The sequence below is a fragment of the Syngnathoides biaculeatus genome, chromosome 3 (genome assembly GCF_019802595.1).
Source record: "Syngnathoides biaculeatus isolate LvHL_M chromosome 3, ASM1980259v1, whole genome shotgun sequence".
Taxonomy (NCBI): Eukaryota; Metazoa; Chordata; class Actinopteri; order Syngnathiformes; family Syngnathidae; genus Syngnathoides; species Syngnathoides biaculeatus.
The window spans coordinates 16,919,669-16,946,726 of NC_084642.1; the positions used below are offsets into that span (position 1 = coordinate 16,919,669).

Here is a 27,058-nt window from a genome sequence, read left to right on the forward strand (position 1 = left end):
GATGACAAGGGAAACTCATATTTCCACAAATGTACACATGATGTGAATTTAAAGGAGACATATTATGTAAAGTTTACTTTTTGTTAAATGAATTCGTTGAAATAGTTGGGTCTCCGGAGTACTTTTCCACAAAACAGGTGAAATTAAAACCATCATATAAATGATCTTTTGTTAACTCCCTAGTCATGACAAAAAAAAATAATAATAATAATAATAAATAACTACAAAATGGTGCAGCCAGGAGTTTGCTCCACCCAAAGCCATTCATATGTACATTGAGAGGTGAACATTTCAGTATGGCGTCCCAGAAGTGGATATTTTCTCATGTGTCTGAAAAAGCTATTCTACACAACATAAGTATGTGTGTCTTTCACTTTCTCCTTCAAACTGCAGACAGTTGCCATGCTTAATCCCATTTTGTCTTGAGATCAGTCTCAAATAGACACCATGAGATAACCAGGGTAAAAGCAGATTATCCCAAAAGGCTCGTCACCATTTTGTGTAAACTGCACAGAGTGGCTATGTATCCTTGATTTGTTTAATGATGATCATTAATTCAATGGTATTTGTTTTTTTGTTTGGGGAGAAAAATGACTTCCAGGGACCAACAGATTTATACACAATAAAATCCAGATTTAAAACAGCACCGTCACCTAGGTATTTGGAAGAATGTCAAAGTTTTTCACAGCCAAGCAGCCACTCCCAAATCTGGGCATTAGCCTGTCACATCCTGGCAGGCCAGCAAATCTTTTTCAAAGGGTGCAGAGTGTCAGGGATTTTGCTGCAATGACAACAAAGTGTGAGTTTTCCCATCTTCCTATCTGAACAATGGAAAACAACAACAACCATGTCTGCGTTTCCCGAGGGTTAACCTTTCTCTGGATTACGTAACATTACGAGATTTGGAGGCTTTCCCCACCTCAAAAATCTTTATATCTGGACTTTAAAGTTGAATGTTCGATACCTGGGCTTTGAATTGAATTGTTATGAATATCAGTGTAAAGTTAAGGGCTTGGTTACTCACCTGCTTGTCAACAGGAAACTTTCACAAGTGATATTAAAAGTTATTTCCAACAATTCTGGTCATTCTGTGTACTGAAATTAGATTCTATTCCACACACAAATAACAAATATAGCAGCATCTGCATCACTGCATCACATCTGCATTACATCTGTGCCACTGCTCTGTATTGATTTGGAAATACTGTACGTATTACTGTAGAGATACTGTAAATATTACTGTAGAAGAAAAACAGCTGTAACACTGCTCTGTATCAACTAAAATAAAGTGAGTTTCTGCAAATGTACCTATTCTCACATAAAAAATGTCCTCTAAAAACTCGCCTGTTGTATGTATGCTCAGGTGAAAGCTAATAAAATAGTGTTACTTTGGCGCCACCTTGCTGTTATTGTTAGATTTAATTTTTTTTCTCGGTCTGCTTGTGAGATATCCCGTTTTGTTAGTGGCCTTGAATGCAGCTTGAGCAGTGAACCAGAGTGAAAGTAAAAGTTGGGTTTTGGTTTTCTCCGAAACACCTAAACAGATGTCGTCGAGTGCCTTTAATCCTCAACATTCAATTTTTTTGTATCTGAATGCCATAAGGTGAGTTAAAAGACTCTCTTTTGTCGTGCACCTATTTTTCTTTTTTTGCCCATGCGTGTTGCCGTATTTGGTTTACGATGCTAGTGAACGCAAAGTATCATTGAATCATTTAAATGATGAATATGTATTGTGGTTTACGTTACATGGGGTCAAGAACGATGCATTTTTTTGTTTGTTTCGCAGATAACTATTTGTCTGTGTTGTGACAGAGGATAAGAATACAAAGTATCATCACGCAACTTTGTTGTTATGATACTGTATGCTTTGCCGCCATCTTGTGGCTTCGAGGCCATCACATCCTTCCCAACTACGCGGAGATTTTCATTATTCCCGTCAGGGCTGTGTCCTCAACCCTTGTGAATACTGAGAGTTCATTGGGTTCACTGCGGGTAGTATGGAAATCAAACTGCAATGTTTTATGCCACTGCTATATATCAAATATAAAATACACGGTAGGAAAAAAGTAAAGCAGCACTATCTTTACCATTGCTCTGTATCATATAAGAAAGGCATTGGAAAGACACTAAAACCGTGGCATCTCTGTGTTATTGTTCTGTTGAGCCTGTGTAACTCTTGGGAAGCTATGGAGAAATGCCACCCACGTATATCACAGCAACAGATTTTTTTCCCCGTAGAGAACGTTCTAGATGACGTGGGGATATTCACCCCCCCCCCCAAAAAAAAAAAGCAAGAAGAATCCTTTCCTTTTTTGTCACTGTTAACAATCTTCTGGTTTACATGAGAAAGTACAATACGTATAAAGATGGGTATGCCCTCTAACGGTCAGGAAAGGTAAAATGTAAAGTGCTCCAATATGGCCACCAGAGGCCATATGTCCATTATTGGGTTACAATGTCAACCGGGGCTTATAACAGAAAATTAACAGTTATTGAGAAGATTGGTGTTTATTTTTTTCATTAACATCAGTCATTTTGTTCCAAGCCTGCACATGGCAATACAAGTATCTAACTTGTTCATCATTAATTGACACTATATTCTGCACGTTTATTTAATGTTCCTGATGTAGAAGCTTTCCCTTTCATATAGACTTTTACCATGTGTATTCTGTTGCCCTTTAGATAATAAATGCATTTGTTTTTTTATATTAATACATTAATTTTGTTGACAACCAGCTGATTCTGATTTGTTACAAACACAATGCCAATGAAGTTGGGATGTCGTCCAAGACATAGTTGAGGAAAGTTCTGGAATGCTCATGAACACCTGTGAACAGGCGGTTCAGACTATTGAATCACCTGACATCATGGGGGTGCATAAAGAGCATAAAATAATGTCATTGTTTGAATATACTGAAAATCGTATTGAAATAAATAGATTTTAAAGAATAAAACAATAGATTTCATGAATAGATTATTATTATAATTTATTGAAAAAAAGACTCAGACACAAAATATGGATGTCATGTCACTGACCCATTTCAGTTTTACATCCTTTTTGTCATAGAGCAAATTGTGCCAACAACATCTACTGTACCTCCGGAAGGAACTCTTACAAGGTGAAATTTCACTGCGAATCTCAATCCAACAGATGTTATATTAGGTGCAACAGAACAGATTGAGAGGCAGTTACATTTTATTGAAAAGAACATATGAAATACAATATGAACATGTATTGAAAAGAAAATAAATAATTTATATCCCTGCTCTGTATTAGACAAATTTCATACTTTTTAGAAACCATTTGAAGCTGCAATCCTGCATACAATACGTATTGGGAAGTAGAAAGTAAAATCACTATTCCTTTTTCATTGCTGTGTGTAATATTAGAAATATGTATAAGAATGGCATCTCTATCACTACTTTGTAATAAATACAACGTAATAAAAAGATGATTGCCATCAATCCATTTTTTACATTCGGTGTTAAGTAGTAAACAAGGCCATCTTTTGGGGTTCACCAATGCAGACTTGCCATTGAATCTTAAGAGTATTGAATATGTGGAAAGCTAATACAGTAATATTTTTTTGTAGCGGACATGGATGCATTCAACAGTATCAACATGATTACTCATCAGCAGACAGTGACTAATGACATGCGCACAAGCCTCCTTCGTGCATCTTCCCCCTTTTTTCATTATCCTCCCAGCCCAGCAGCAGCAGTGCAGTCAGCTGTGGGTCACATGACTTGTCTGTCTGCTCTCACTGAGCATGCTCCAACCCCTTCAGTGTTGTCAGGCAAAATACACTAGACGGCAGTCGGCGCTACCAGAGCTGCAGTTGACAAACACACTGGCTCAAATTGCGGAATTATTTTTGATGAGGTTAGAGTTGTCTGTGCTTGCAGGCGACAGGCAGGAAGAAGCTGAGGCAAGGACAGCATCTCGAGTCTCCATCATCTGTGAAGGTAAATATGGACGGTGGCGGTGGTAGACGCATATAGAGGTGGGGGGGAGGGGGAAATCCGCATGAATATATTTTGTGCTAAATAATCATCAGGAGGAGAAATTAGGCTGATTATGCTCTATTGGTATGTGGCACCACAAAGCCTATATAAGGATGGCGATCGTGATGGGGGGGGGGGGGGGTGTTGCACGTCAGGATGCTGTGTGCATCTGGGAGAGGTATTTTCATACTCAGGACATGACAAAGTACCAAATTGTTCTGAGGAAGAAGATCTTTAAAGTGACGCAGAGCAAAAAGACAACATGAGGAATCTTTGTATTGGCTTCCTCATTTGGGCTTCGTATTAGCATTCTCCACCATAATTCAATGCTGTGCAGCTTTTTGTTGTGTGCAACACATCAGTGCTTCGTGTTTTGGTTTGTTAAGTATATAAATGGCCTTTGCGTGACACATTCAGCCGTGCCCAAGCCGTTGACAAGACAACATTTCACTAACGTTCATTGTTGAACTCAATGAACCAAAATGACATGGGCTGCTGTTTTTTTTTTTTTAAAACAGTTGCAGCAGAACATTTAACTGGTTGACAGCTGATTTGTTCTGACTTTCAGAGATAAAGGAAATAAAATATGGACGTGGCGTTTTGAAGAAGGGCATGCAAGGAATTAATTTGCGCAGAGGGGCAGGAATACATGGTCACACAGCAAAAGAAGGCACACTCAGTTACTGCTGTTCTTACTCCTGGTGAAGTGTTTGTTGGCTATATTCTGTAGTAATGGAGGATCCCCTGTAAATTACAACTGTAAAAAGAAAAGTTAACTATTTAAACAATGACGAAATCTACAAAAGATAAATACGTAAATGTCAAACCACCTTTTTAACTTTAAAGGCAAATGAGGAGAGTTTGCATTCATTTTACTTTCTCAAAAGACTGTCAGACAAATATAGTAAGAACATCAATGATGTGTAAAATTCACACATCAGCAATAAAAACAAAACCTTTTATAAGAAGTGAGACTGCGTAGAGCCGAGCCAGGCGACTGCTTGCAAAACAGAAGTTCATAGCTAACATTTCTGAACGGTAGCTCATATGATCTTGACATGGCACTGACACTGTATGTAACTCTCAGTGTGTATTCTTCCTGTCTCAAGTCCTTCGCTTGTTGAGAAAAAGCAAAACATTTCTGTGACTGCTGTTTATTATCTGGTTAACTGATGTTTCTTGAAGTACGCTTGATTACATTTCCACAGGGAAATGTAAAAAAAAAAGAAAAGCCTATTTCTCAAGTATTTATAATTTATGAATGGGAGAATATTTACTTGAGCAGTCTTAATTCTTGTTAGATTAACTATGGTGAATAAACAATGACCTCTCCTGGTTGCAGCCAAGTTTTAACGTCATTGCTTGCTGGAGATGATTACTCAACAATCAATTCCATGCAATCCACCAAATCCTTTGCAACAAATGGTTCGATGATTATGCTTCTTTATGAAACTCCTTCCTAAATGTGACCTTAAAAAAATCCACTTCACCATGGCAGCAAATCAGAAAATGTCAGTCTATGGCTGACATCAGCAGAAATACTATTTTTTGCAACGATTCCATAAAATGGTTAGCCACCATGAAAAAAAAGCTATTTTTCTTCTCTCAAGGAAAAGACAGAACACAAAGACAATCCGTGTACTGCACATCCAGCACCGCTCTCCCACACACTCTCTCTCCACAGTGATTAATGCCACTCTGAAAAGGAGGCAGAGATGGCTGTTGCTAGGAGACAGCAAAAAGGTGAAGTGTCGACGGTTTAAAGAGGAGTGTTTGCAACAAAGTGTCTAATTACACGAGGTGGCCTCTTTCTTTCTCCATGGCCACCTTTTTATGGATTTGTCCTGTGTCTGTCTGTCTGTCATATGAAGGTGTGCAAGACGCACTGGCTTCCTTCCTCCCCAGCTGTGATGTTTGGCATGTGGCCTCAACCTGTCTGATTGAGTCCTGAGAAAAGCAAAACATATGGTAAGCCAGTCAGCGTCATTTGATAGAATTCCCTGCTTAGCCCAATACACTTATTCTATGAGTCAGATCACGAGTACGTCAAATAAATGCTATGTATTCCATTGGGCCGATGGGGAATTTGCTTTGATGCCAATAACAAAAAAGGGTGGTTATTTTTAACCACTTCATGAAATGAAATGTTTATCTGTTTTTTGGAGATGCTATATAAAGCTCTGTTTTTGAACCATTTGAACAGACATGAAAGTCCCGATAGGAAGGGATTGTTGCAGTTTCTATTCAGCTCGAACAACAATGTTTTTTTACAATGCTCACAGGACATCAAAGGCCAGTGTTGGACCGACGAGGAGTCGGATGGGGAGAACGAGCCAGAGCAATTCCTGTATGGCATCCAGGTATGGAGGTGGAAGTTCAGTCATTACCTCTCTGTTGGCGTTGGGACATCATTAATCTTGACATGTTTTATGAAGGAGTTTGTTGCACGAATGCTATGAGATAAAATTAGAAGTTGATAGACTGAACTGTACTTGTAAGGAAGCAGTAAAAAAAATAAAACAAGGTAGGAAGGTGATTATATGGATCATAATTGGATCATAAAGTCGTTTCTCATCAGTGTTTTGTTAAATGAAGATATAAGTAAACTTCTTTTCATCAAGGTGAATGACGTTTATTTCTCCAGTTGTGACAAGACTGCTGCTATGTTAGTTGCACTGTTGGTTATCATTTCAGTAGCTGTCAGTACAGTTGAGATATTACAGTTAAAGTCATCAGCGGCATGAAAGATGTGTAGTATTTGTAACATCTTAACTCATTTTTAAAAGGTGAGGGACTGCCCACGGTGGTGGAAAAAATACCTCACTTCTCTATGTGTGGTTTATTCGAGATTAACAACACCGCACACCACACACAGACAAGGTGTTGTCATGGTGAAGCAGCTACAAGTTGTTCTGCCAAAAAGTCTCTTCTCACGCACCTAACCAAGCCTACTCCACAGAATCTCTTTATAGACATGCTCGTTGATCGTCTGGCCCAGATTGAAAGGGAAAAGTCACACTTTGGGTGTGAAATATATTTTATGTGAACCCACGAGTCCCAGAATCTTTCTGATGGAACCTTAACCATATCTCCACCAACAATTGTGTGTCCCCCTCCACCAAACCGGATGTCAATGATCCAAAGGGGATCCAAACTGCCAGAAAAAAATAATGTAGAAGAAAAAAACACCAGTAGAAGAATAAAAAAAAAATGGAAGCTAGGCTAACTTATCTCGCAAACTCTACTCTTTTTTTAAAATTTTTTGTTTTGTGAGATAGAGGATACAAACATTTGACACAATCCATGTTTCCTTTTATTTGTGTGCAGTAACAGTGTGAACTTCATGTTGCTACCTGATGTAGTTCCAGTTTCACAATCGCAGTCATGAAGTCTGGGGCTGGGCCCAACTTGGTGTTGACCACACAGGATTTGTCATCTTTGACATTTGAGATTGGTGGCCTGACTGATCTTTTACCAAATCACGGAGGGGGAAAAGCACTAAACACACCCCATGTCTCAGGATAATTGATCAGTCCTTTAGAAACATCCCTACAATAGGGCTTTTGCTGACACAAAATGAGCAAAGGAAAAACGTTCACTATAACAACAAAGCTAAAAGTAGAAAAAGACCATTGCATATTATATTTTGACATTGGATTTGGCAATCTAGTACTAACATTAGGATTTTTGGGGGGTACTTTACTGACCATACTTTTTTCAGACAAAGAAATGTGTGCTGGTTTTCATGTTGCATGTATGTTTTGTATTTTTCAACATCGCAATCTAGACTATATTGTCAAAAGCATTTTATCAGTCATCCAAATAATGGGGATCAGGTGTTCCAGTCACTTTCATGGCCACATGTCATGAAATAAAAAATCAAAGCACATAGGCGTGCATTTTTTTATTTTTTGTTAACAAACGTTTCTTGAGAAATGGGTCACTTTCAGGACCTGAGTGAATTCCAGTATGGAACTGTGATTGGACGCCAGTTGTGCTGTCCAGTTGTGAATTTCCTTGCTCCTAAATACTCCATTTGACTGTTAGCTCCATTCCAAGAATGTGAAGTGTTTGGGAAGGACAGCAAATCAGCCACGTAAACTAAAGAACTAGGGAGCAGTTGATCCTTAGGCGCATAGTGCGAAGGGGTCGGCAACTTTCTGCAGAGTCAGTCACTACAGCCCTCCCAACTTCATGTGTTCTGAAAATTAGCTCAACAACAATGCACAGATAGGTTCATGGAATGAGAGCAGCCGCATCCAAGCCATTCATCGCCAAGTACAATGCAAAGCGTTGGATAAAGTGATAAAGCAAGATGTCACTGGACTCTAAAGCAGTGGAGATTTGTTCTCTGGAGTGACGAATCACGCTTCTTAATCTCTGATTCTGATGGATGAGTATGGATTTGGCCATTGCTAAAGGTCCCGTCACACCATGACGTTCTGGTCAGCGTTCTATAGTGTTTGAGGAAACGTTGGTAGTCGCCCATGGTCGCCGGGATAGCGCCAGAAGAGCGTTGTTTGAATGCTAGTGAACGTCAACGATCGCTGGGAATCGTCAGAACGCCTTTCCGGGAAAAAAAGTTTTGAACATGCACAAAAGTTCTCACCGAGACCAGCGTTCATCAACGTTTAATTTTAAACGCTGCAGAACGTTTGTGGAATGTTTTACTAACGATCGCCGAGCGTTGCATGGGCCATCGTTAGTCAGTCGTTACTCTGGCGTTACTTGGTTGTTACTTATCGTTTGTTACCGTCGGACCGTCATCAGTGGGGTTTTAATGGTGTAGGGTCTGCAGTGGGTGTCACATGGTGCATTACTTCTCGGACGTGCTCTTCCTCCTGGTGTTCTTTTTCCTCCAAAGACATTGCTAGTGAAAGAAGCTTTGCATTCTTACTTGCTTCGCTCTTTCTTTAAAGAATTGTACCCACCTTACAAATTCTGCCCGAGTAATCAAAAATATACCACAGCTGTGGGTTTTCTCACATACACCATAAAAGTAATCAAAGTAAGAGCAAGTAAATAAAAAATTCAGAGCAAGTACATAAAAAGAAAGTATTCTTGTTCAAATAAAGTGGTTAGCTTCAGAATAATTACTTGGTAGAACTAAAATACAGATGGTACAGTGGGTAGAAGCAAAATCATGCATTGTAAAAATGCATTATACATAGGTAGAAGGGTTTTCCAGAATTTTGAGGTCAACTTTGTTTTGCGTATTACACATGGCAGTACATTATACATGAGAAAACATATTTTTTTCATAACCAAAAATTAGTATCTGGTATTGATTTCATGATATATAGTTCCTGTTGTCTGTTTTGCATGTTTAATGGCAAAATATGTTTGTGTAACAGGGGAGCTGTGCAGCTGATCTGTACCGTCATCCTCAGCTTGATGCAGATATTGAGGCAGTAAAAGACATCTACACCGACAGTGCTATCGCCGTTAGGTACATATACTTTCAAAACGCACACACAGACGTATGCACACACACACCCACACACATGCACACATACGCACACACACATCCATACACCTGGACGACTACAAAATTTGTCAAATACCACCTACATTTTTGACATTCAACAACAAATTGAGTGTTGAATTGATAAGACAAAAGATGGAGGAAATTCAATTACATAAACCACTACATGGATTAGCTAAAACCTGGACTGATTGCCAGTTAACCACCAGGTAACTATAAACAATGCACTGAATGGAAATGCTTCTTACACTAGTTGAATGAAAGGCCAATACTGTATGTGAAAGAGTAAAAAAAAAAAAAAAGTCACTAGTCACGCATAAGATGACTGTGAACCACTACACTGTAAACTGGTTGTCAGTCAAGAACAGGTTGACTATGATTAAAGGATTTAGTAGGAATGATCCCACACAAGCTTCATGAACGTCAGCTGTCACTACAAAGACTACATGGATTGATCACGTGTCAATCACAGGTTGACTACAAATAACCCACTGAGTGCCAATGATCCCACACAAGCTACATGAAAGTCAGCTAAGTTCAGCATTATAAAGACTGCATGGACTGGTTGCTAGACAATCAAAGGTTGACCATGAACAACACATTGAGTGGGAATGATCAAATGTCTTGCGACTGTGCAGTTTTTGTCTAATTCAAACAGGAACAAATCTTTTCCCACATCTCAATCGAAACAATACCTCAAGTTTCGGATTTTGGAAGAGGTCAAAATCAGGGTTTGAATAAACATCTATCCAATGTCTTTACTCAGGGAGTATGGCATCATTGATGACGTCGACATCGAGCTTCATATTAACATTGGCTTCCTCGATGTGAGTCTGCATGATAATAATTGTGTATTGTTACTATTGTTCCTCTTGTTCATATCCATCCAACACAATTCCAGTGTGTTTATTTTAAGAGAAACGACCTGAATTAGAAGGCTAACGTTGTGCATATGTGCGTGTGTATGTGTATGTGTCTGACTTAGGAGGAGGTTGCGACAGCTTGGAAAGTAATCAGAACAGAGCCCATTATTCTGAGACTCCGCTTTTCTCTTTCTCAGTACCTCGATGGGCCCGGTGAGTAGAGATGTCGTTGTTGATGTTGATGGCGCTTTTTAGCAATTTGTGCCACTCAGTGAGCGTGGGAGGTGAGTAGCACGCCTGCAGCACAAGCGAGGAGGGGAGGCGCAGGAGAAGTTTTTGCATGACTGCCTTGTGTGATAATGCCAGTCATTTTCCCTCAGAGCCAACAGTTGATGTGTTCCAGCCCTCAAATAAAGAAGGATTCAGCCTTGGCTTGCAACTCAGAAAGTGAGTTTAGCTATGTATACGTACTGTATGTATTTTCAAATGTGCTATTTTGGTTTGAATTCATGCAATACTGTAGATGGCGTTTTGCAAATGTTTCAGACCGCATTGTAGTTATGGTTTCCCTCGGAGGGCCTTTACGACTGTGAACCTATATGAACATATAATGCCCTATTCATACTATTGTACATACACCCTAAAGAGCCTTATCAACTCTCTGCCCCTGATTTCAACCCATAATATGACTTCCGCCACCTCCTATTTTATGTCGAAGCCTTGTTGTGGTATTGAGGCCATCATTTTCTAAATGCACCTGGACCATCCAGGATTGCAGGAAATAACATCTGCATCATTGGCAGCTATGTGAATTAAAGAAAAGAGACTCATGGTGTGCCCCCATCCTTCCCTGATCTCAACCCTGTTGAGAATCTTTGAAGCATCCTCAAGCAAAATATCTACTTGGGTGAGAGCTATGTGGGTAGGAAGAAGTTCACATCCAAACAGCAGCAGTTCAACAACATTTTATTTATTTTGATTGTTGACTTGAAATGGTCATGTTTGTCATTTGCATTGATGGGGACCATATCTGTAAAAATTTGGAGCACAGTGTATAGGCAAAGAAACATTCACCCTCAGATGCACCATTATGGAAAATTTATTGTCCCCGAATAAACTTAAATGCATGTCTTTGGAGTGTGGGAGAAAGGCATGGTATCCACAGAAAACCCACACTGACATGGGGAGAATGTCATGCAATATGTTCACAGCCAATTATCCTAAACATCATAATCATTTGATAGAAAAAACAAGTGCTGTTCCTTTGCAGTTATATAAGTCGGGCTCTCAACCACTTTAGAGTCCAGGGCACATTTTTGATTGACCGTGAAAACCCCTTGACTTGAAAATTGCAAATGGAGGCAAGACACTTTACCAAGGACCTCTGATTGAGAAACACTGCTATAAGTGGTATTACTAAGCATTATAATAGGTCTCTTTCAGCTGCAACTCCAAATTACATTGAAAAAATAACTTAAAACAATTTTTGTATTTTCGACTTTGTTTTGATATGCATGGTGGTAATTTAGGGTTACATTAAAAAAAATGCTCTCGAAATACAGAAACCCGGTATATACAGTGAAGTAACGTCAAGATGGATTTTAAAAAAATAAGGTTGCTTTACTATCTGATTTGAATTCTTCTTTTAGACTATACTAGTTTTTGACCAACTTATTCAACAGAATACTAGCGGGCGAAAAGATGCCTGAAGAATGGAGGGAAAGTGTTCTAGTTCCCATTTTTTAAGAACAAAGGGGATGTTCAGAGCTGTGGGAATTATAGAGGAATAAAGTTGATCAGCCACTCAATGAAGTTATGGGAAAGAGTAGTGGAGGCTAGACTCAGGACAGAAGTAAATATCTGCGAGCAACAGTATGGTTTCATGTCTAGAAAGAGTACCACAGATGCATTATTTGTCTTGAGGATGCTAGTGGAAAAGTACAGCGAAGGTCAGAAGGAGCTACATTGTGTCTTTGTGAATCTAGAGAAAGCCTATGACAGAGTACCAAGAGAGGAACTGTGGTACTGCATGTGTAAGTCTGGTGTGGCAGAGAAGTATGTTAAAATAGTACAGGACATGTATGATGGCAGCAGAACAGGCAAAAGAGCGGGAGGAAGACCAAAGAGAAGATTTATGGATGTGGTGAGGGAAGACATGAGGGCATTTGGGGTTAGAGAGGAAGATGCAGGAGATGGGCTCAGATGGAAAAAGATGACACGCTGTGGCGACCCCTAACGGGACAAGCCGAAAGGAAATGAAGAAGAAGACTATACTCGTGAGCTAACTTGCATTTACATGCATCTTAATGCTGTTTATTCCTGTTCCCTGCACTTAGTATGCATTAATTTGGTGTTTGCACATGCTGATCACAAATGAAAGGGTTTGCCTTGTCAATTATGCACAAATTGAAATGTAACCATGGATACTATTTGTCATTCCTGCCATTTGTACTAAAACTCACCCGCCTCTCATTATAACTGACAGGATTTTGAGCACTTTCACGTCCCAGCAGTGGAAGCATCTCAGTAATGAGTTCCTCAAGGCCCAGCAGGAGAAGAGGCACAGCTGGTTCAAAGCCGGTGGAACCATCAAAAAGTTTCGCGCTGGCCTCAGCATCTTCTCTCCAATCCCCAAGTAAATTTCTCTTATGTTGAATGCAAAAAAGGCTGCATGTTAACATGGTCATAAATAGTCATGACAATTTTTTTTCTGTTTACAATTCTAGTATAGTAAAAGTGATGTACGTATCACTGTGGAAGCTTAAAGATCGAACACAATTCCTGAAAATCAAATTTCAATTACAATTTTCCCAAAGAAAATAACTTTATTCTGTTTCAAGGCCAAACACTTCCGTTTGTTAAATTGGTATTCTAAAAAATATCTACGTGTCATTATGATCCACTGCATGTTCACCCATCAAAATTGCTTTTTAAATACATGATCCAATTTTATCCACAACATACCATAATAAAGACTAATAGGTAGAACAATAGAGAGCTTTGCCTTTCTGCTTCGCTCCTTCTTCACCACAACAGACATTACTGCAGACGCTGCACTGATCCGCCTGTCGATCTCTGGTTACCATCCTTCCCTTACTCGGCAACTAGACCCCAACGTACAGGCGCTGAGCTGGGGGACAATAAGTATACCCACACATGTCCAACTCCTCTTACTATGGGCAACTTTGGAGTGGAAAATTGTCCAATCCCTCTGAAGAGGACTGGTACCAGAGCCCAAGCCGTGCGTGCCTGAGTATATAATCGTTGGAACTTCTCAACCTCGCTCACCAGTTCAGGACCCTTCTTTGCCAGAAATGTGACATTCCACATCCCTAGAGCCAGTTTCTGTAGTCTGGGATCAGATCGCCAAGATCCCCGCCTTCGGCCACCACCCAGCTCACACTGCACCCAACCCCTATGGCCCTTCCCATTGGTGGTGAGTCCTTGGTGAGTCCCCCGTTACCCTTTCGGGCAGTGCCTGGTCGAGCCCCATGGGTGCAGGCAGAGCCACCAGGCACTTGCCTCAGAGCCCCACATCCAAGCCTAAATCCATGAATTTTACTCAGCATAGGGATTTATAGTCTTGCTTTGTAAGGTCCCTCGCCTGTTACCCGTTGGCCATGGGTGACACTTCCACCTAACTATTACCAGTGAACTTAGCTTCTAGAATCTTTAGGGCACAAAAACCATGATAAGATGACAGCTCAACGAGCGGTGCGAATCAAATAAAATCAAAAGTCTTTATTGTCATTATAATGTTGTGCATACAACGAGATACTGTAACGAGCACTTCTCCACAAGGTGCTTGAACCAATAAAATAAAATAAAGTAAAATAGAAGAACCTCTTAAATATGAGCTCAACTCAGATAAATTTTTTTTACAATCAAGCCAGAGTTAAGGCTAAAAGATCTTTAAAAGATAATAAAATGAATACATAAATAAAGTTTATTTTTCAGTTTTATTGCCCATGTCCAGGCATTGGTAAGTTTATTACCCATTTGTACTCCATTTTGGCTAGAGAACTAAGAAAAGAAAACAAGAAAGTGCAGTTGCATAATTTTCGATTACAGTACTGTTTATATTTAGTGGTCTTAAGTTCAAGGAGTTGATCGCTCTAGGGAAAAAGCTTTCTTTGAGTCTGCTTCTCTGTGTTTTGTGTAACAATAATGCATCACAAAAATAGAAAAGTAGTTCACTCACTTCCAATCCTGGCTGCCTCGCGTCTCTGCCCAAAATAACATCCCCAGCTCACAAATGCGTGTACCAAACAAAATGTTACCAATGAAATGTATTTGTATTTGTATGTTTGCCCTTGATTTGAAATAGAGAGCTATGACAGCTCAGCTGTCCAATTCCTTTTTAACTGTCATTCTTAACCTTAGTCAAATAAGACGACCAAGAAACTACAATCGTCTCCTTTTGCGTGAGGCTGCTACGTTCCAGCATGAGGCTGTGTGTCCTTGTGCAGATGATTTACAGACTATTCTGTCCCATTTTCTGTGTATACAGTCTCAGTCTCTGATTGTCTATTCTTGCTACACCATGCCCAGTTATAAAATAATAGTAAGATGAAATTTGAGGCATTAGATGTGGCCAGAGGTGATTGTTTTTCAAAAAAATCTGTTCAGTAATACAGTATGTTGTACTGTCAACAGTTTTATATTTTGTATTATATTGTAATACAAACTTCAGACTCTCCTTTACATTTTTTCTGTAATGTAATGTGGGCAGTTACTGTTATGAATGAAAGATTTGTTTCTATGGAAGGTCTTCAGTTAACTCAAAAGACACCGACTGACCTTGTAATGACAAACACAGCATTGTCTTGTTACAAGTAAACAGGAATGGCTGCACATCCTTTGTGATTGCTCTTGTTGTGAAGGTCTCCAAGTTTCCCTTTGATCCAAGACACTGTCCTGAAAGGGAAGCTGAGTGTCCCTGAGCTCCGCGTGACCCGCCTCATGAATCGTTCCATCTCATGTACCATGAAGAACCCAAAAGGGGAGCTCTTCAGCTATCCGCCAAACAGCCAGGTTAGTGTGTCTCATACAAACCACTCAGCTATTCTCACCTTTCCCTCTACTGTATGGACAAAACTCTTTATGCAGACAGCTTCATCAATTTTCTTTTATGTTGACGCTGCCAAATACTTTTTGATAGCAGATTGCAGATTGTATTTCCTCACATAGTGAGTGATGTTTTTTTTCATTTTTTAGCCCAACTGCAAATTGGGGGACGTGTCCATATCTGGGGTGCTTATTGTTACCATTTTATACTATTGTAGCATGCTCCAAGTTCATTTGGTGCGCTTATTTTTTCACGGCAGTTGTTTGTTCTTTGATCATAAATCCATTGCTCGAGTTGCTCTTCCAACTCGGGCCACCTCGCCTTGTTTCCGCGGAAACTCAGCTTCGTCCTTTTGACGTGGAGAAGCTCGTTTTCCCGCTTCCTCTACTTTAGCACCATGGATTCACTGATCTTGAATTCTCTCTCGGCTGCTCAATTTCCATGTTTTTCTGTGTAAATGATAGCTTGTACTTTAAACTGTGATCAGTAAAGGTAGCTCTTAAAGGTGCCATTTTTGGGGGTCCTTAGCCAAAACAGTGTTGTTTTCCACAAACACATACTAGTATTATGTACCTTCTGGTGGGCGTGCCTTTAGCATCCTCTCCCACTCCCACACTTCCCTCTGTTTCTGTTGTTCCTCTATATAAGCAGCGTGTCGGCAGGAAATCCTCCGTCAGTTGCAGGTTTTGGACTTTGGTGCACACATAAGGCACTCCGTATTGTACAGTGCCCCTTCCATTTCAGAGAAAATTCAAGACATTTATGTGCACCTTATAGTCGTGGAAATACAGTACTTAGTTTGTGAGATGTTTCTGTTAAAATGCCCCAGAGATTAAGAATTATAATTCACTGGACACACCCTGTTTCTCTTCTTGCATGGAAGCTGGCTCCTTGCTTCCATTTGTATGTGTGTATAATAAGTGCTAGGGGACCACACTTATTCATGGTAGACTCTGTATGCATGGAGATGCTGCTTTTTTTTATTAGCAACAAGTTTGCATTGTCTTGAGAGTTAATTTTCGGTGCGTAAACTAGTGGTTATTTATAAATATTACCCCTTTTTGTTCCTTGTGGCCAAAAGGGAGGCGTGGTATTTGTTTTTTGTGAATGACTCACCTGAATACTAACTTAGGCCACTGTCAACAAGAGTAGGCTCGCACAGGATGTGCAGTGTCTTTGTATATTTAGTTCAAATCCACTGGTTGATGTTCTCTCCTCCTGTCAATCACCACCCACGCTTTATGCTCTCTTTAATGTATGTGCTGTGCCATTACCCATAATTCTCTGTCTTCACTTGATTCATCAGACTGTGGCGGTCCCAGCGGCCAGGGCCCCGGCACAGATCACCACGAGGCAGCTGATTGAATTATTTTTCTCATCCCAGGCGGGTGGACATTGCAAGAACATTCCCACACTGGAGTATGGCTTCTTAGTGCAGGTGCAACACAAAATCCCAACTGTTTATAATTTACTGTACTTACAAATACTGTAAGTATGTGATGTTCATCAAGGTAAACTCACTAGATCTCATTACTTATTTAGGGAGTGTTAAGACGGACAATTGTTTTTGCATTTGTGTGTCTATGTGTGTGTTTTCTCTGAGCAGATAATGAAGTACTCTGAGCAGAGGATACCCACGCTCAATGAGTATTGTGTGGTTTGCGACGAGCAGCATGTCTTTCAGAATGGATCCATGCTGAAGGTATCAAGAGAGGCATATTCATGCATCTTTGTCAAGTGGTGTGAAAGGGTCTAATATGAAATCAGCAACAAACATTTTACAACCTGAACACAGAAAACTTTCATTCTAGTCTAATATGAAATCAGCCACTAATGGTAGATTACTTGAACACACAGAAAACTACTTTTTGAACACAGGTTATGGCAGCTAGCGTGAGAAGCTTAATCTACACTTTCAGAGTGCTCCTCGTCAAACTACATAGGCAGATAGCCTCAAATACACAACACTAGAAAAAAAAAAGTAAAAACCGGTCATTTGCACACAAAAGTTGATCAGTACCAAAATTCAAGACCAAAAAATCCAAATCAATAGGAATGGGGGAAAAGCAGGAAGTAGAACAATGTGTGAAACATCAATTAGCAGGATCAGCACTGCTATGTCATCAATATCTTGTCAACATCCCTATAATGACACTGGAGGGTGTCAAACTCATTTTTTTGTCACAGGCTGGATTGTATTTACGGTTTTCCTCAGAGGGTCGTTATGACTGTGAAACCATAAAAATCACATGGTCATATATACACACAAAATTTCTGAACTGGTTTTGGAATCAGACATCAAAGGTAAATGTTTTAAATGTTTTCAAAAATGTGTGTAGTATCGTAATGTTATCATTTATAATATACGGCAATTTAAAATCTTGGTACAGATTTTCACAAGAATCATAGAAGTTGACATGCGGATCACATAAAATCATGTGACGGGTCAGATTTGGCCCCCTGGCCTTGAGTTTGACACCTGTGCACGAGAACATTAGTTTTGATACAGTACTAGACAAAAGTACTCGGACTTTGAGAGTTACCTCTGGTGCATATTCTTCTCTTATCGGCAATTAGTATTTTACAAAGTATCGCAAAAATCCAAAGGGAAAAATTGCAAATCCATACACAGAGTCAACCATTTGAAGCTGGCTGAAATGAGATCTTGGTAAAGGAAATGTTTATATAAATAACAGACATATTTTTCCTTACTACTATACTTTCCTTACTCTCCTTCCTTGTTGGTTAAATTCCAGTTTTACAAGCTTTCACATGTTCAAGAGTTGAGGTTCCATTGTAGTCTAATTAATTTGTTGGGTTTTACATGGTGTATTTAAAAGTGTATTCAGAACACTATGAAACTTTGGTTGAATGAGCTGCTATTTTTTGTTAGTAAGGTGAGGCGATATTAACTGGAGGCCAAACACTGGAATGACGGATACTGTGTGTCAAAATACCTAGTTTTCAGCTTTAAATAGAAATTTGCAGACTAGAAATCCATCCTGCACTTCGAAGCCAATGCTTTGTCCCACCCTCGTTGTTTCTGTCCAATGGAGCAACGATCGTCACACGCTTGACAAAGTTTACAAATTAGAGTTCAACTGTAAAATATACAACATGAATGTGAACTGCACAGAATAAAATAAACTCCACTTTTAGTCCAAACAAAACAAGTGGACCAAAGGACTTTCCTGGTGTGAATTCACCCAACTATAACTGAATGAACTGTGTAAATAATTATAATTTGTATTTATTTGTTTCTATGTGTGTGCCTGTGTGCGCGTGCTTGTAGCCAGCTGTGTGCACGAGGGAGCTGTGCGTATTCTCTTTCTACACGCTGGGTGTGATGTCGGGAGCGGCAGAAGAAGTGGCCACCGGTGCTGAGGTGATAAGCACATACACACATGCAATGTCCATCCATACACTTCATCATTCAGAAGTGGACGTTAAACTGCCGAGGCAATATGAAACCCATTGCAAACAGAGTTGCTAAACCAAAACACCACTACCTGCAAAGCCGCGTAAACAACCATTTACGCTTACATTCACACAGTCATTGAGTAGCAAATGAGCCCACACGGCCTGGCTTGAAGTCAAGTGACAGAACTACTACACCATCTGAATTACTCAGAATTAAAGACAATCTTACATTATGAGGGGATGCAGTCAATGATTAAATGTCCATGTTTTTGTTCTGAGGTGCTTTGCAACATTTTTTTTTCTGAATTGTAATTAATTAAATCGTAAAAACAACACATTTTAACACAAAAAAGGCCCTCTTTACTTGGTACACATTCCTCCATTTGAATTCAGTCAATCAATACCCTTTGGCCACTATTTGCGGGAAGACTGCAATCGCTGCAAAAATAATTAATCATGTTTTACCTTTCCTTTCTGCAGGTCGTAGATCTCCTTGTGGCGATGTGCCGAGCTGCGCTTGAGTCTCCCCGCAAGAGCATCATCTTTGAGCCCTACCCTTCCGTTGTGGACCCCAATGACCCCAAGACTTTGGCCTTCAACCCAAAGGTCAGTATCCCTTGATCTGGGACCTCAGAACTCTGAGGCAAATGTGTAATCACATTGTCCACTCTGCCACTTTCTATATAACTGGTAATCTGAAATATAACCTTTCTTGATTAAGGGGTAAGGTGTGCAGTTTTGCATATTTTAGGGGCCACCCTCCTGAAATGTTCCAAAGAAACCATGTTTTATCAAATTTTGTTACAGTACTATTTTTTGGTGGTGCTGTAAAGAATGCTTAATTCTGTATTCTGTAAACTGTATTGAGTGTATGATGTATTATACTATAATAATTTCCTATGAACATATAATTAAATGACATTTGCAATTGTTCTCATTTTATGGACCGGGTCTCTTGCCGTGCCGGGACACTGGCGTCTGTGTGCCTCAACCATTTGTAGGAGGTATTGTTTTTGTTCTTCCTGTCCAGTCGGGACAGGTTTGAAACCTCCTCACTGCTTTCAGAACTTTGAAATGCAATGGCTTTTGATGCACTCTGCTCCCCTTTAATAACACCTTGCTAGGACTGTCACGATAGCAAATTTTTTTAGGATTATAGCTTTTCCCAAAAGCCATCACGATAAACCAATCCAAGAAGATCCTTCTTAACAACAATTAACCCTTAATTCTAAAAAATATTGAACACTGGAATTGAAATGCAGAACAATAAAGAAAATATCTGAAATCAATAACAAAATAAATAAAAAATACAAATAAAACACAGGTTTTGTTCCAAAAATTGCAGGTAAACAAAAATTTGACATAGCGGTTTAGCGTCATTAACACACAAGAGAGGCTCAAAAAAGTAAAAAAAAAAAAAAGTCACAACTGGCCACTGTGGTTATGGTTAGTATGGTTAGTCAAGAGTTAACATTCCCGCGTGTGTGAATGTATGTGATGACAAACACACACAACACCACTGACGTTTTAAATGACTTCCCTGCAGTCGAGTGACCTGTTTACTTGCAAAAATAACAAATAGTTAACTTTTCCAAAAGTGGCTCTTTTGTGTGGATTTACACTTGGTGCATCGAGCAAACTGTCGGGTATTGGACGGAGCCAAAGCCAGTCCACCAGAGGTCCAGGCCCCACTAGCTGTTAATGTGTGCTATTTAGTAGCCGGTCACTTTGCAGTTCGGCTGTCCGACTTGCCGTTTGACTGTTTGAGTGAGATGCTCACCTGGTGACCGCAGGCAAACATGCCAGATTAGAACATCAGGATTTAGGACTGTGAGGAAAAGGTGCTAACCAGTTGTTAAACATGCCGGCCTGAACCATGAGTCGATATAGTATTTATCGTGACAGGCCTACCCTGAGAGATCTTCCTTTTGCCCGATTTTGTTCATGACTTTTTGCTCTCCACCAACCAAGATCTTATCTATTCCTTGCATTTCTCTACTCTTCCACCTGTCCAGTTCTTTTTTGTTTTTCTCAAGGTCTCTTCTTTTATAGTCCAGTCTTTTAATTTTGGGAATTCTGTGCTTGGCATCTATTAATGGAATTCTAACACTCAACCACAAAATCAACATTTCACCATCAACAATTTTTGGATCTTATTTTAAATTATTTCTGTGAATGATGTAGAACTAGTGAAATAAGGCTTTTTTGTTCATTATGAACCGAGTTGAAATATGCAACATAGCAATATTTGTACATCAGTGAGTTAGAAAAATTTGGAACCTCTTCATCATTTTGTAAAGTTTCTTCAATAGATAATTATCGAATAAACCCTCATTAATGTAGGCTTGCTAAAAGGATTGAAATTGCAGTCACATGAGATACAATAATGAATGATAGTTTGGTAACAGTAACCATAATATTGCAATTCAGCGATTCACCTTTAGAAAACCAAATTTGTTCTTAAACTATTCTTAGGCAGATTATCATTGTGTTCTTATTTGGAATTCGTTCATCGATATATAAAAATGCTAGCGATAGTTTTGAACTTAAAAAAAAAAGAAACGAGACCCGCACACATTCACGGGTCGGCAATTGTCATTTTCTTTTTTGTTTGTTTTGTTTTGTTTTAGTTTTTTTTGGGGGGGGAACTAAATCCCTTTTATCTGCAGAAAACCCAACCTAATCACAGTTTCCTATGATTTTGCAAGAAGCCTTAATTTTTCATTTTTTTTTAATTTTCATGCCAAAAAACTGTTTAGAATACAGTGAGAAGGTCACTATCCATGAGGAAAAAGGATTGTGCCCAACCGCAACTAGTAAAAATTTGCAAAGACTTGAGCACCATTATAATTGTAATGAGGAAAAAAACATCTTTTTAAACCAAATATTTTTGAAAACGTGGGGATATACCACCAGTAATGTCTGGATCAGATTACAAGAGACGTATGGGCTTTCACAATATGTCAAACTGCCATAGAATCATGCCATCTCTCAGTCAGCCCCATCCAACATTATACAACACATATAATGAGACCATTGTATCCCATCTTTTATCTTAACTGACCTTTATCTTGTCAAATCAAATACTGTTGGGGAGGTGGGACCAGAAAACAATGTCACCAGTCACATGGCGACAACAACAGTAATGGCATTTTTAAGAGGACCACATTGTTTTAAGATGTTTGCAAGTGTATGATATGCTATTAAAGTGTTTAAGGATAATAGTTTGTGCGATATATTAAGTCTAAACTGTTGACAGAGGCAATTGTCCAATTTTTCCTCATTACAAATTACATAACTTTACATAACGTGGGGGGGTATAAATTATACATGGAAATTTGCAATTTGAGATCGGGCTCAGTCCCTATCCCCCGCGAATAGCTAGAGGTTACTGTAATTATATCCCATGAGTTACGAAGGATATATATATATTCCTTTGTGTTTAAAACATAGGCCATTTTTTTTTACTCAAAATGAAGCAAAAGATGCAACATAATTCTTCAAAATTGTTGACATTTTTGTTGATGGTTGGATGAGATTGTGATTTATCAATTATGCTACAAGATACAGCAACTCCATCATGAATCTTTGGTGAATGAGGCCAATTTTTCTTGTCCTTACAGTTCATTTTAGACGTGTGGATGTTCTTTTCTCTCTCTCTCTCTCTCTCTCTCTCTCTCTCTCTCTCTCTCTCTCTATCTTTCTCTCTCTCTCTCTCTCCTTCTCTATCTTTCTCTCTCTCTCATTACATGCAATTGCCGCTGGGCTCCACCGATGAACACAGAAGAAGAATTATGAGAGGCTGCAGAAAGCACTGGACAGTGTCATGTCCATACGGGAAATGACCCAGGTACGAGGAGATTGCGGCTCTAGGGAAAATATACAAAAAATACGGTATTTACTGAAGTCCTCCACCTGCCGGTATCCCAATTTTGTCTTTGCTGTTGTCCCCATTGTGGAAGTAGTGTTTAGATCAAATTTAAAATGTAACCTTAGATTTTAAATGTAATTTTCACATTTGGTTTTGGAAGCAAATTGAACGGAGCACATGCTTGTGTGTTTTTGCCAGGGCTCGTATTTGGAGATCAAGAAGCAGATGGACAAACTCGATCCTTTGGCCCATCCCCTGCTACAATGGTGGGTGGAGAAAACATGTTCTAAACAGGAGCATTTGCTCTGCCTTGCATGTTAACAAGCTTTGAATTTTCCTGTAAAATGCCAGATGGAGATATTAATGAATAGAAAGCTGAAGATCCTGTATGTTTTTTTTTTCTTTTTTACAGTGAAACACTATGCGAGCACGACACAGATATAATTAGACAGATTTGGCAACAGGAACAGTTAAACATGGCAATATGTGATAGAGAGACACTTTTGGCAGTTAATGGAGAAAAATCATAATCCTCCAACAATATTAAGACAAACTTTTCCAGGCTTATAGAGTTGCCCATCACTTACTTTTTTTCTTAATTAACTGTACATACTATGTTAAGTACTATTTTAACTATTAACTGCAATACAATTGTGAATCAAAGCTAACTAATATGGAATAAAATCAAAATTACTGTGTACCAGGGAGGCAAGCCTCTTCACATCAATGCTAAACAAAGTGCACTTACAATATAAAGTGCAACCCCAATTCCAATGAAGTTGGGACATTGAGTTAAAGATAAATGGAATCAGAATAAAATGATTTGCACATCATGTTCAACAGATATTTAATTGAATACACTATAAAGACATTTAATGTTCAGACTGATAATCATTCATTTAGAATTTTATGGCTGCAACACATTCCAAAAAGGCTAGGACAGGTGTCAAAAAACACTGAGAAAGTTGAGCAATGCTTATCAAACACCTGTTTGGAACACCCCACAGGTGAACAAGCTAAGTGGAAACAGATTTGTGTCATGACTGCTGATTAAATTAGCGTCCCTGAATTGCCCAGTCATTCATAAGCAAAGATGAGGCAAGATTCACCTCTTTGTGAGAAAATAGTTGATTTTAAGAACAATGTTCCTCAATGTACAATTGCAAGGAATTTAGGGATTTCATCATCTACGGTCCATAATAACCCCAGAAGCTTCAGAGAATCCTGGAAAAATCACTGCATGTAAGTGGCAAGGCTGAAAACCAACATTGAATGCCTTCAATACCTCAGGTGGCACTGCATCAAAACCAACATCAATGTGTAAAGGATATCACTCCATGGACTCAGGAACACTTCAGAAAATCCATGTCAGTAAATACAATTTGGTACTACAGCTGTAACGACAACTTAAAACTATACTATGGAAAGCAAAAGCCACTAATCAACAACACCCAGAAATGACCCCAGCTTCTCTGGGCACGAGCTCATCAAAGATGGGCTGATGCAAAATGGAAAAGTGTTCTGTGGTCCAACGAGTCCACATTTCAAATTCTTCTTGGAAATTGAAAATCATTGTATTCTGTTTTTATTTATGTTTAACACAATATCTCAATTTCATTGGAATTGGGGTTGTAGATCAGACAGTCTACATTACCCATATTGCACTCTGTACCATGTAGTCAGGAAATAGATGTGTGTACCTGTCTCATGTAGCATTTCAAATTCAAGATCGTTCTGTTTCCTGTTCTATGGTTGTCATATATTCCTTCCTGTACTATGGTGTTATCAGGAGGCCCCGTAGCTCAGTGGTTAGAGCACGGGTTTGGTAAACCAGGGGTTGTGGGTTCGTATCCCACTGCCGCCTCCACTCCCTGGTTCCGTCAGGAAGTGCATCCGGCGTAAAAATTGTGCCAAACATATATGTGCGTTCATCTGAGATGACACTCTGTGGCGACCCCGAAAGGGACAAGCTGAAAAAAACCATCCCACTATGGTGTTATCACACCTCCCAAAAACACAACAGGACAATGAAAAATAAATATACACTTATATTACATGCTCACTGAGCCAACATCACCTGGCAATATGCACAGTGACCCCCTGAGATTTCCCAATTTTTATGCAGCTTCTTTTTTTTTTTGCTATCAATTTCAAAGTTGTACTTTAACGGGTAAAAACAGTTGTTTTGTGTGCATGGAGTGCTAAAAAAGTCATTCACATGGACATAAGTAGTTTTCACAAGAAAATGATATTTTACTTCAGTGATAACATTATTGATTATGATAAGGAATCCTTGATTGTTAATAGTATTGTTATATTCATTTGTTTGGTTTTCTGTCATTTTGCAGGATTATTTCCAGTAATAGATCTCACATTGTCAAGTTGCCTCTTAGTAGGGTAGGAAATCAAAAGCCCCTCACTTCCTCTATTACCGAACAAGTTTTGCCGTGTGCAATTTGAGGGTTCAATTCTCTTTTCTGTCTTTCTTTTCTTCTCTCTTACAATGACATTGTGATAGCAACTGAAATTCATGCACACCTCCCACCAGTTCCTGCTGCTCAGCAGCCCTCCAGCCAAGGAGGCTCGTTTCCGCACTGCCAAAAAGCTTTACGGCAGTACCTTCGCCTTCCAGTGAGTCCATTTTACTGCCTCCCATTAGCAAGAAAACTTTGTGCATCCATGCAATTTTTGTCTCATCACAAGGGACTTTGTACATTTTGTATGTTACATAACATAGCAATTAATATGTGCCATTGGGCCACAGTCCAGCAGATTTAGATGGAGGTATAACAAACGCCACCACTCAGCAGGTGCGCTTATGTGGGATGTAGAGAAGCCAGAAAAAGATGATGGTGAGATCAGGATTGTGATAAAGGCATATGAAGCTTTGCTAGACTATAGCATGGCCCAAATACAGTAACTGTAATACAGTGTATAGTTAACGGTCCTCAATATAAAACTATTCATGTGAGCACATTTGAGCTCTTGTTGCAGCGTATCACCGTAAACACAAATGTTAGATTACTAGTCTATTTTTTTAAAATAATTGTCTTACTGCATTTCATTACTACATATTTAGTTATTAGGGGAAAAAACGACCACAAGTATAAAATTGTACAACAGTGAACATATTACCATTCCTTTCCATTACAGACAGCAGAAAACTTTAAATACCACCAAAATAGCACAAAGAATATACGTACATAATTTTGGTCGCTACTTGTCACTTTGCAATCATCAAATAGTGGCCAGATGGATTTTTTTTACTCATGTCATGTTACCCAAATACTTTTTTCTAATCATAATAATGTGCCTTTCAACTATTTTTGTTCAACAAAATTGTCAACACTTTAAAATATTACATGTAACCACAATAAAGAATGCATCACATTTTTTTCTCTTTATGGCTTCGATAACTCACTGAAGTTTATATCTATGTTGCTTCATCAGCATATGCACTATACACAGTATATGTAGTGTGTTTTGTATACAGTCAAAGCCAGAAGTTTACACATACTGTGCAAAAACACACATTTCATTTTTTGTTTCACTGTCTGAAGTGAAATCAGACTAAACCTCTATTATTAATTATTTAATTTTGTTAAATGCCAAAATAATGAGAGAGAATTTCTTTGTGAATGTTATATTATTTTCTTCAAGGTCAAGTAAAGAGCATGGGAAAGCTCAGATGATGAGGTTATGGCTTTGGAAGCACACCTAGGTGTGTATTTAAGGCCACACCTCAAATACTCTGCTTCCTTATTTGAAATCATGGGAAAATCAAAAGAAATCTGAAGAAAATCGGGGAGTTCCACAAGTCTGGCTCATCCTTGGGTGCAATTTTCAGATGCTTGATGGTGCCACACTCATCTGTTCAAACAATTATACTCGAGTGTAAACATCATAGGAATGTCCAGCCATCACACTGCTCAGGAAGGAAATGATCTCTGCGTCCCAGAGATGACCATTTTTTGGTCTGAAATGGGCAAATCAACCCCAGAACCAAAACTCAAGACCTTGTGAAGATGTTGGATGAAACTGGTAAGCAAGTGTCATTATCCACAGGGAAACAAATACTATATCAACATGGGGTGAAAGGCCACTCATTAAGAATGAAGCTATTACTGCTTAACCAACAACAAAAAAAAAAAGCAGATTGCAGTTTGTAAAAACATACCAAGACAAAGATCTTACTTTCTGGAGACAAGTCCTGTGGTCTGATGAAACTCAGGTGGAGCTGTTTGGCCGTAATGACTAACGTGACATCTGGAAGAAAAAAGGGGAAGGTTGTAGACCTGAGAACACCGTACCAGCTGTGAAGGATGGAGGTGGCAGCATCATATTGT

The 27,058-nt window shown here is 39.1% G+C and overlaps 1 protein-coding gene across 12 annotated transcripts in view; it reads left to right on the plus strand.

Moving 5' to 3' along the window:
* Nucleotides 1-1,460: 1,460 nt before the first annotated feature.
* LOC133498141 (protein mono-ADP-ribosyltransferase PARP6) overlaps nucleotides 1,461-27,058 on the plus strand; it is a 48,488-nt gene continuing 22,890 nt past the window's right edge. For 4 of the 12 annotated variants that reach the window (XR_009794212.1, XR_009794213.1, XR_009794214.1 and 1 more), the window contains exons 1-18: nucleotides 1,461-1,603; nucleotides 3,907-3,966; nucleotides 5,877-5,973; nucleotides 6,288-6,365; nucleotides 9,360-9,454; nucleotides 10,257-10,317; nucleotides 10,476-10,566; nucleotides 10,734-10,800; nucleotides 12,839-12,988; nucleotides 15,237-15,387; nucleotides 16,728-16,859; nucleotides 17,028-17,123; nucleotides 18,714-18,806; nucleotides 19,322-19,448; nucleotides 22,624-22,691; nucleotides 22,911-22,978; nucleotides 25,061-25,109; nucleotides 25,231-25,343. Coding sequence is in view for 9 of the 12 variants with exons in the window: in XM_061814627.1 (XP_061670611.1) it covers nucleotides 5,971-5,973; nucleotides 6,288-6,365; nucleotides 9,360-9,454; nucleotides 10,257-10,317; nucleotides 10,476-10,566; nucleotides 10,734-10,800; nucleotides 12,839-12,988; nucleotides 15,237-15,387; nucleotides 16,728-16,859; nucleotides 17,028-17,123; nucleotides 18,714-18,806; nucleotides 19,322-19,448; nucleotides 22,624-22,691; nucleotides 22,911-22,978; nucleotides 25,061-25,109; nucleotides 25,231-25,343 (1,442 nt within the window). In the remaining 3 variants the exon portion in view is untranslated. Of the gene's footprint in view, nucleotides 1,604-1,693; nucleotides 2,056-3,067; nucleotides 3,120-3,906; nucleotides 3,967-5,615; nucleotides 5,749-5,876; nucleotides 5,974-6,287; nucleotides 6,366-9,359; nucleotides 9,455-10,256; nucleotides 10,318-10,475; nucleotides 10,567-10,733; nucleotides 10,801-12,838; nucleotides 12,989-15,236; nucleotides 15,388-16,727; nucleotides 16,860-17,027; nucleotides 17,124-18,713; nucleotides 18,807-19,321; nucleotides 19,449-22,623; nucleotides 22,692-22,910; nucleotides 22,979-25,060; nucleotides 25,110-25,230; nucleotides 25,344-27,058 lie in introns of those variants that run through there. The other 8 variants (XM_061814628.1, XM_061814629.1, XM_061814630.1 and 5 more) reach the window with 6 other exon arrangements.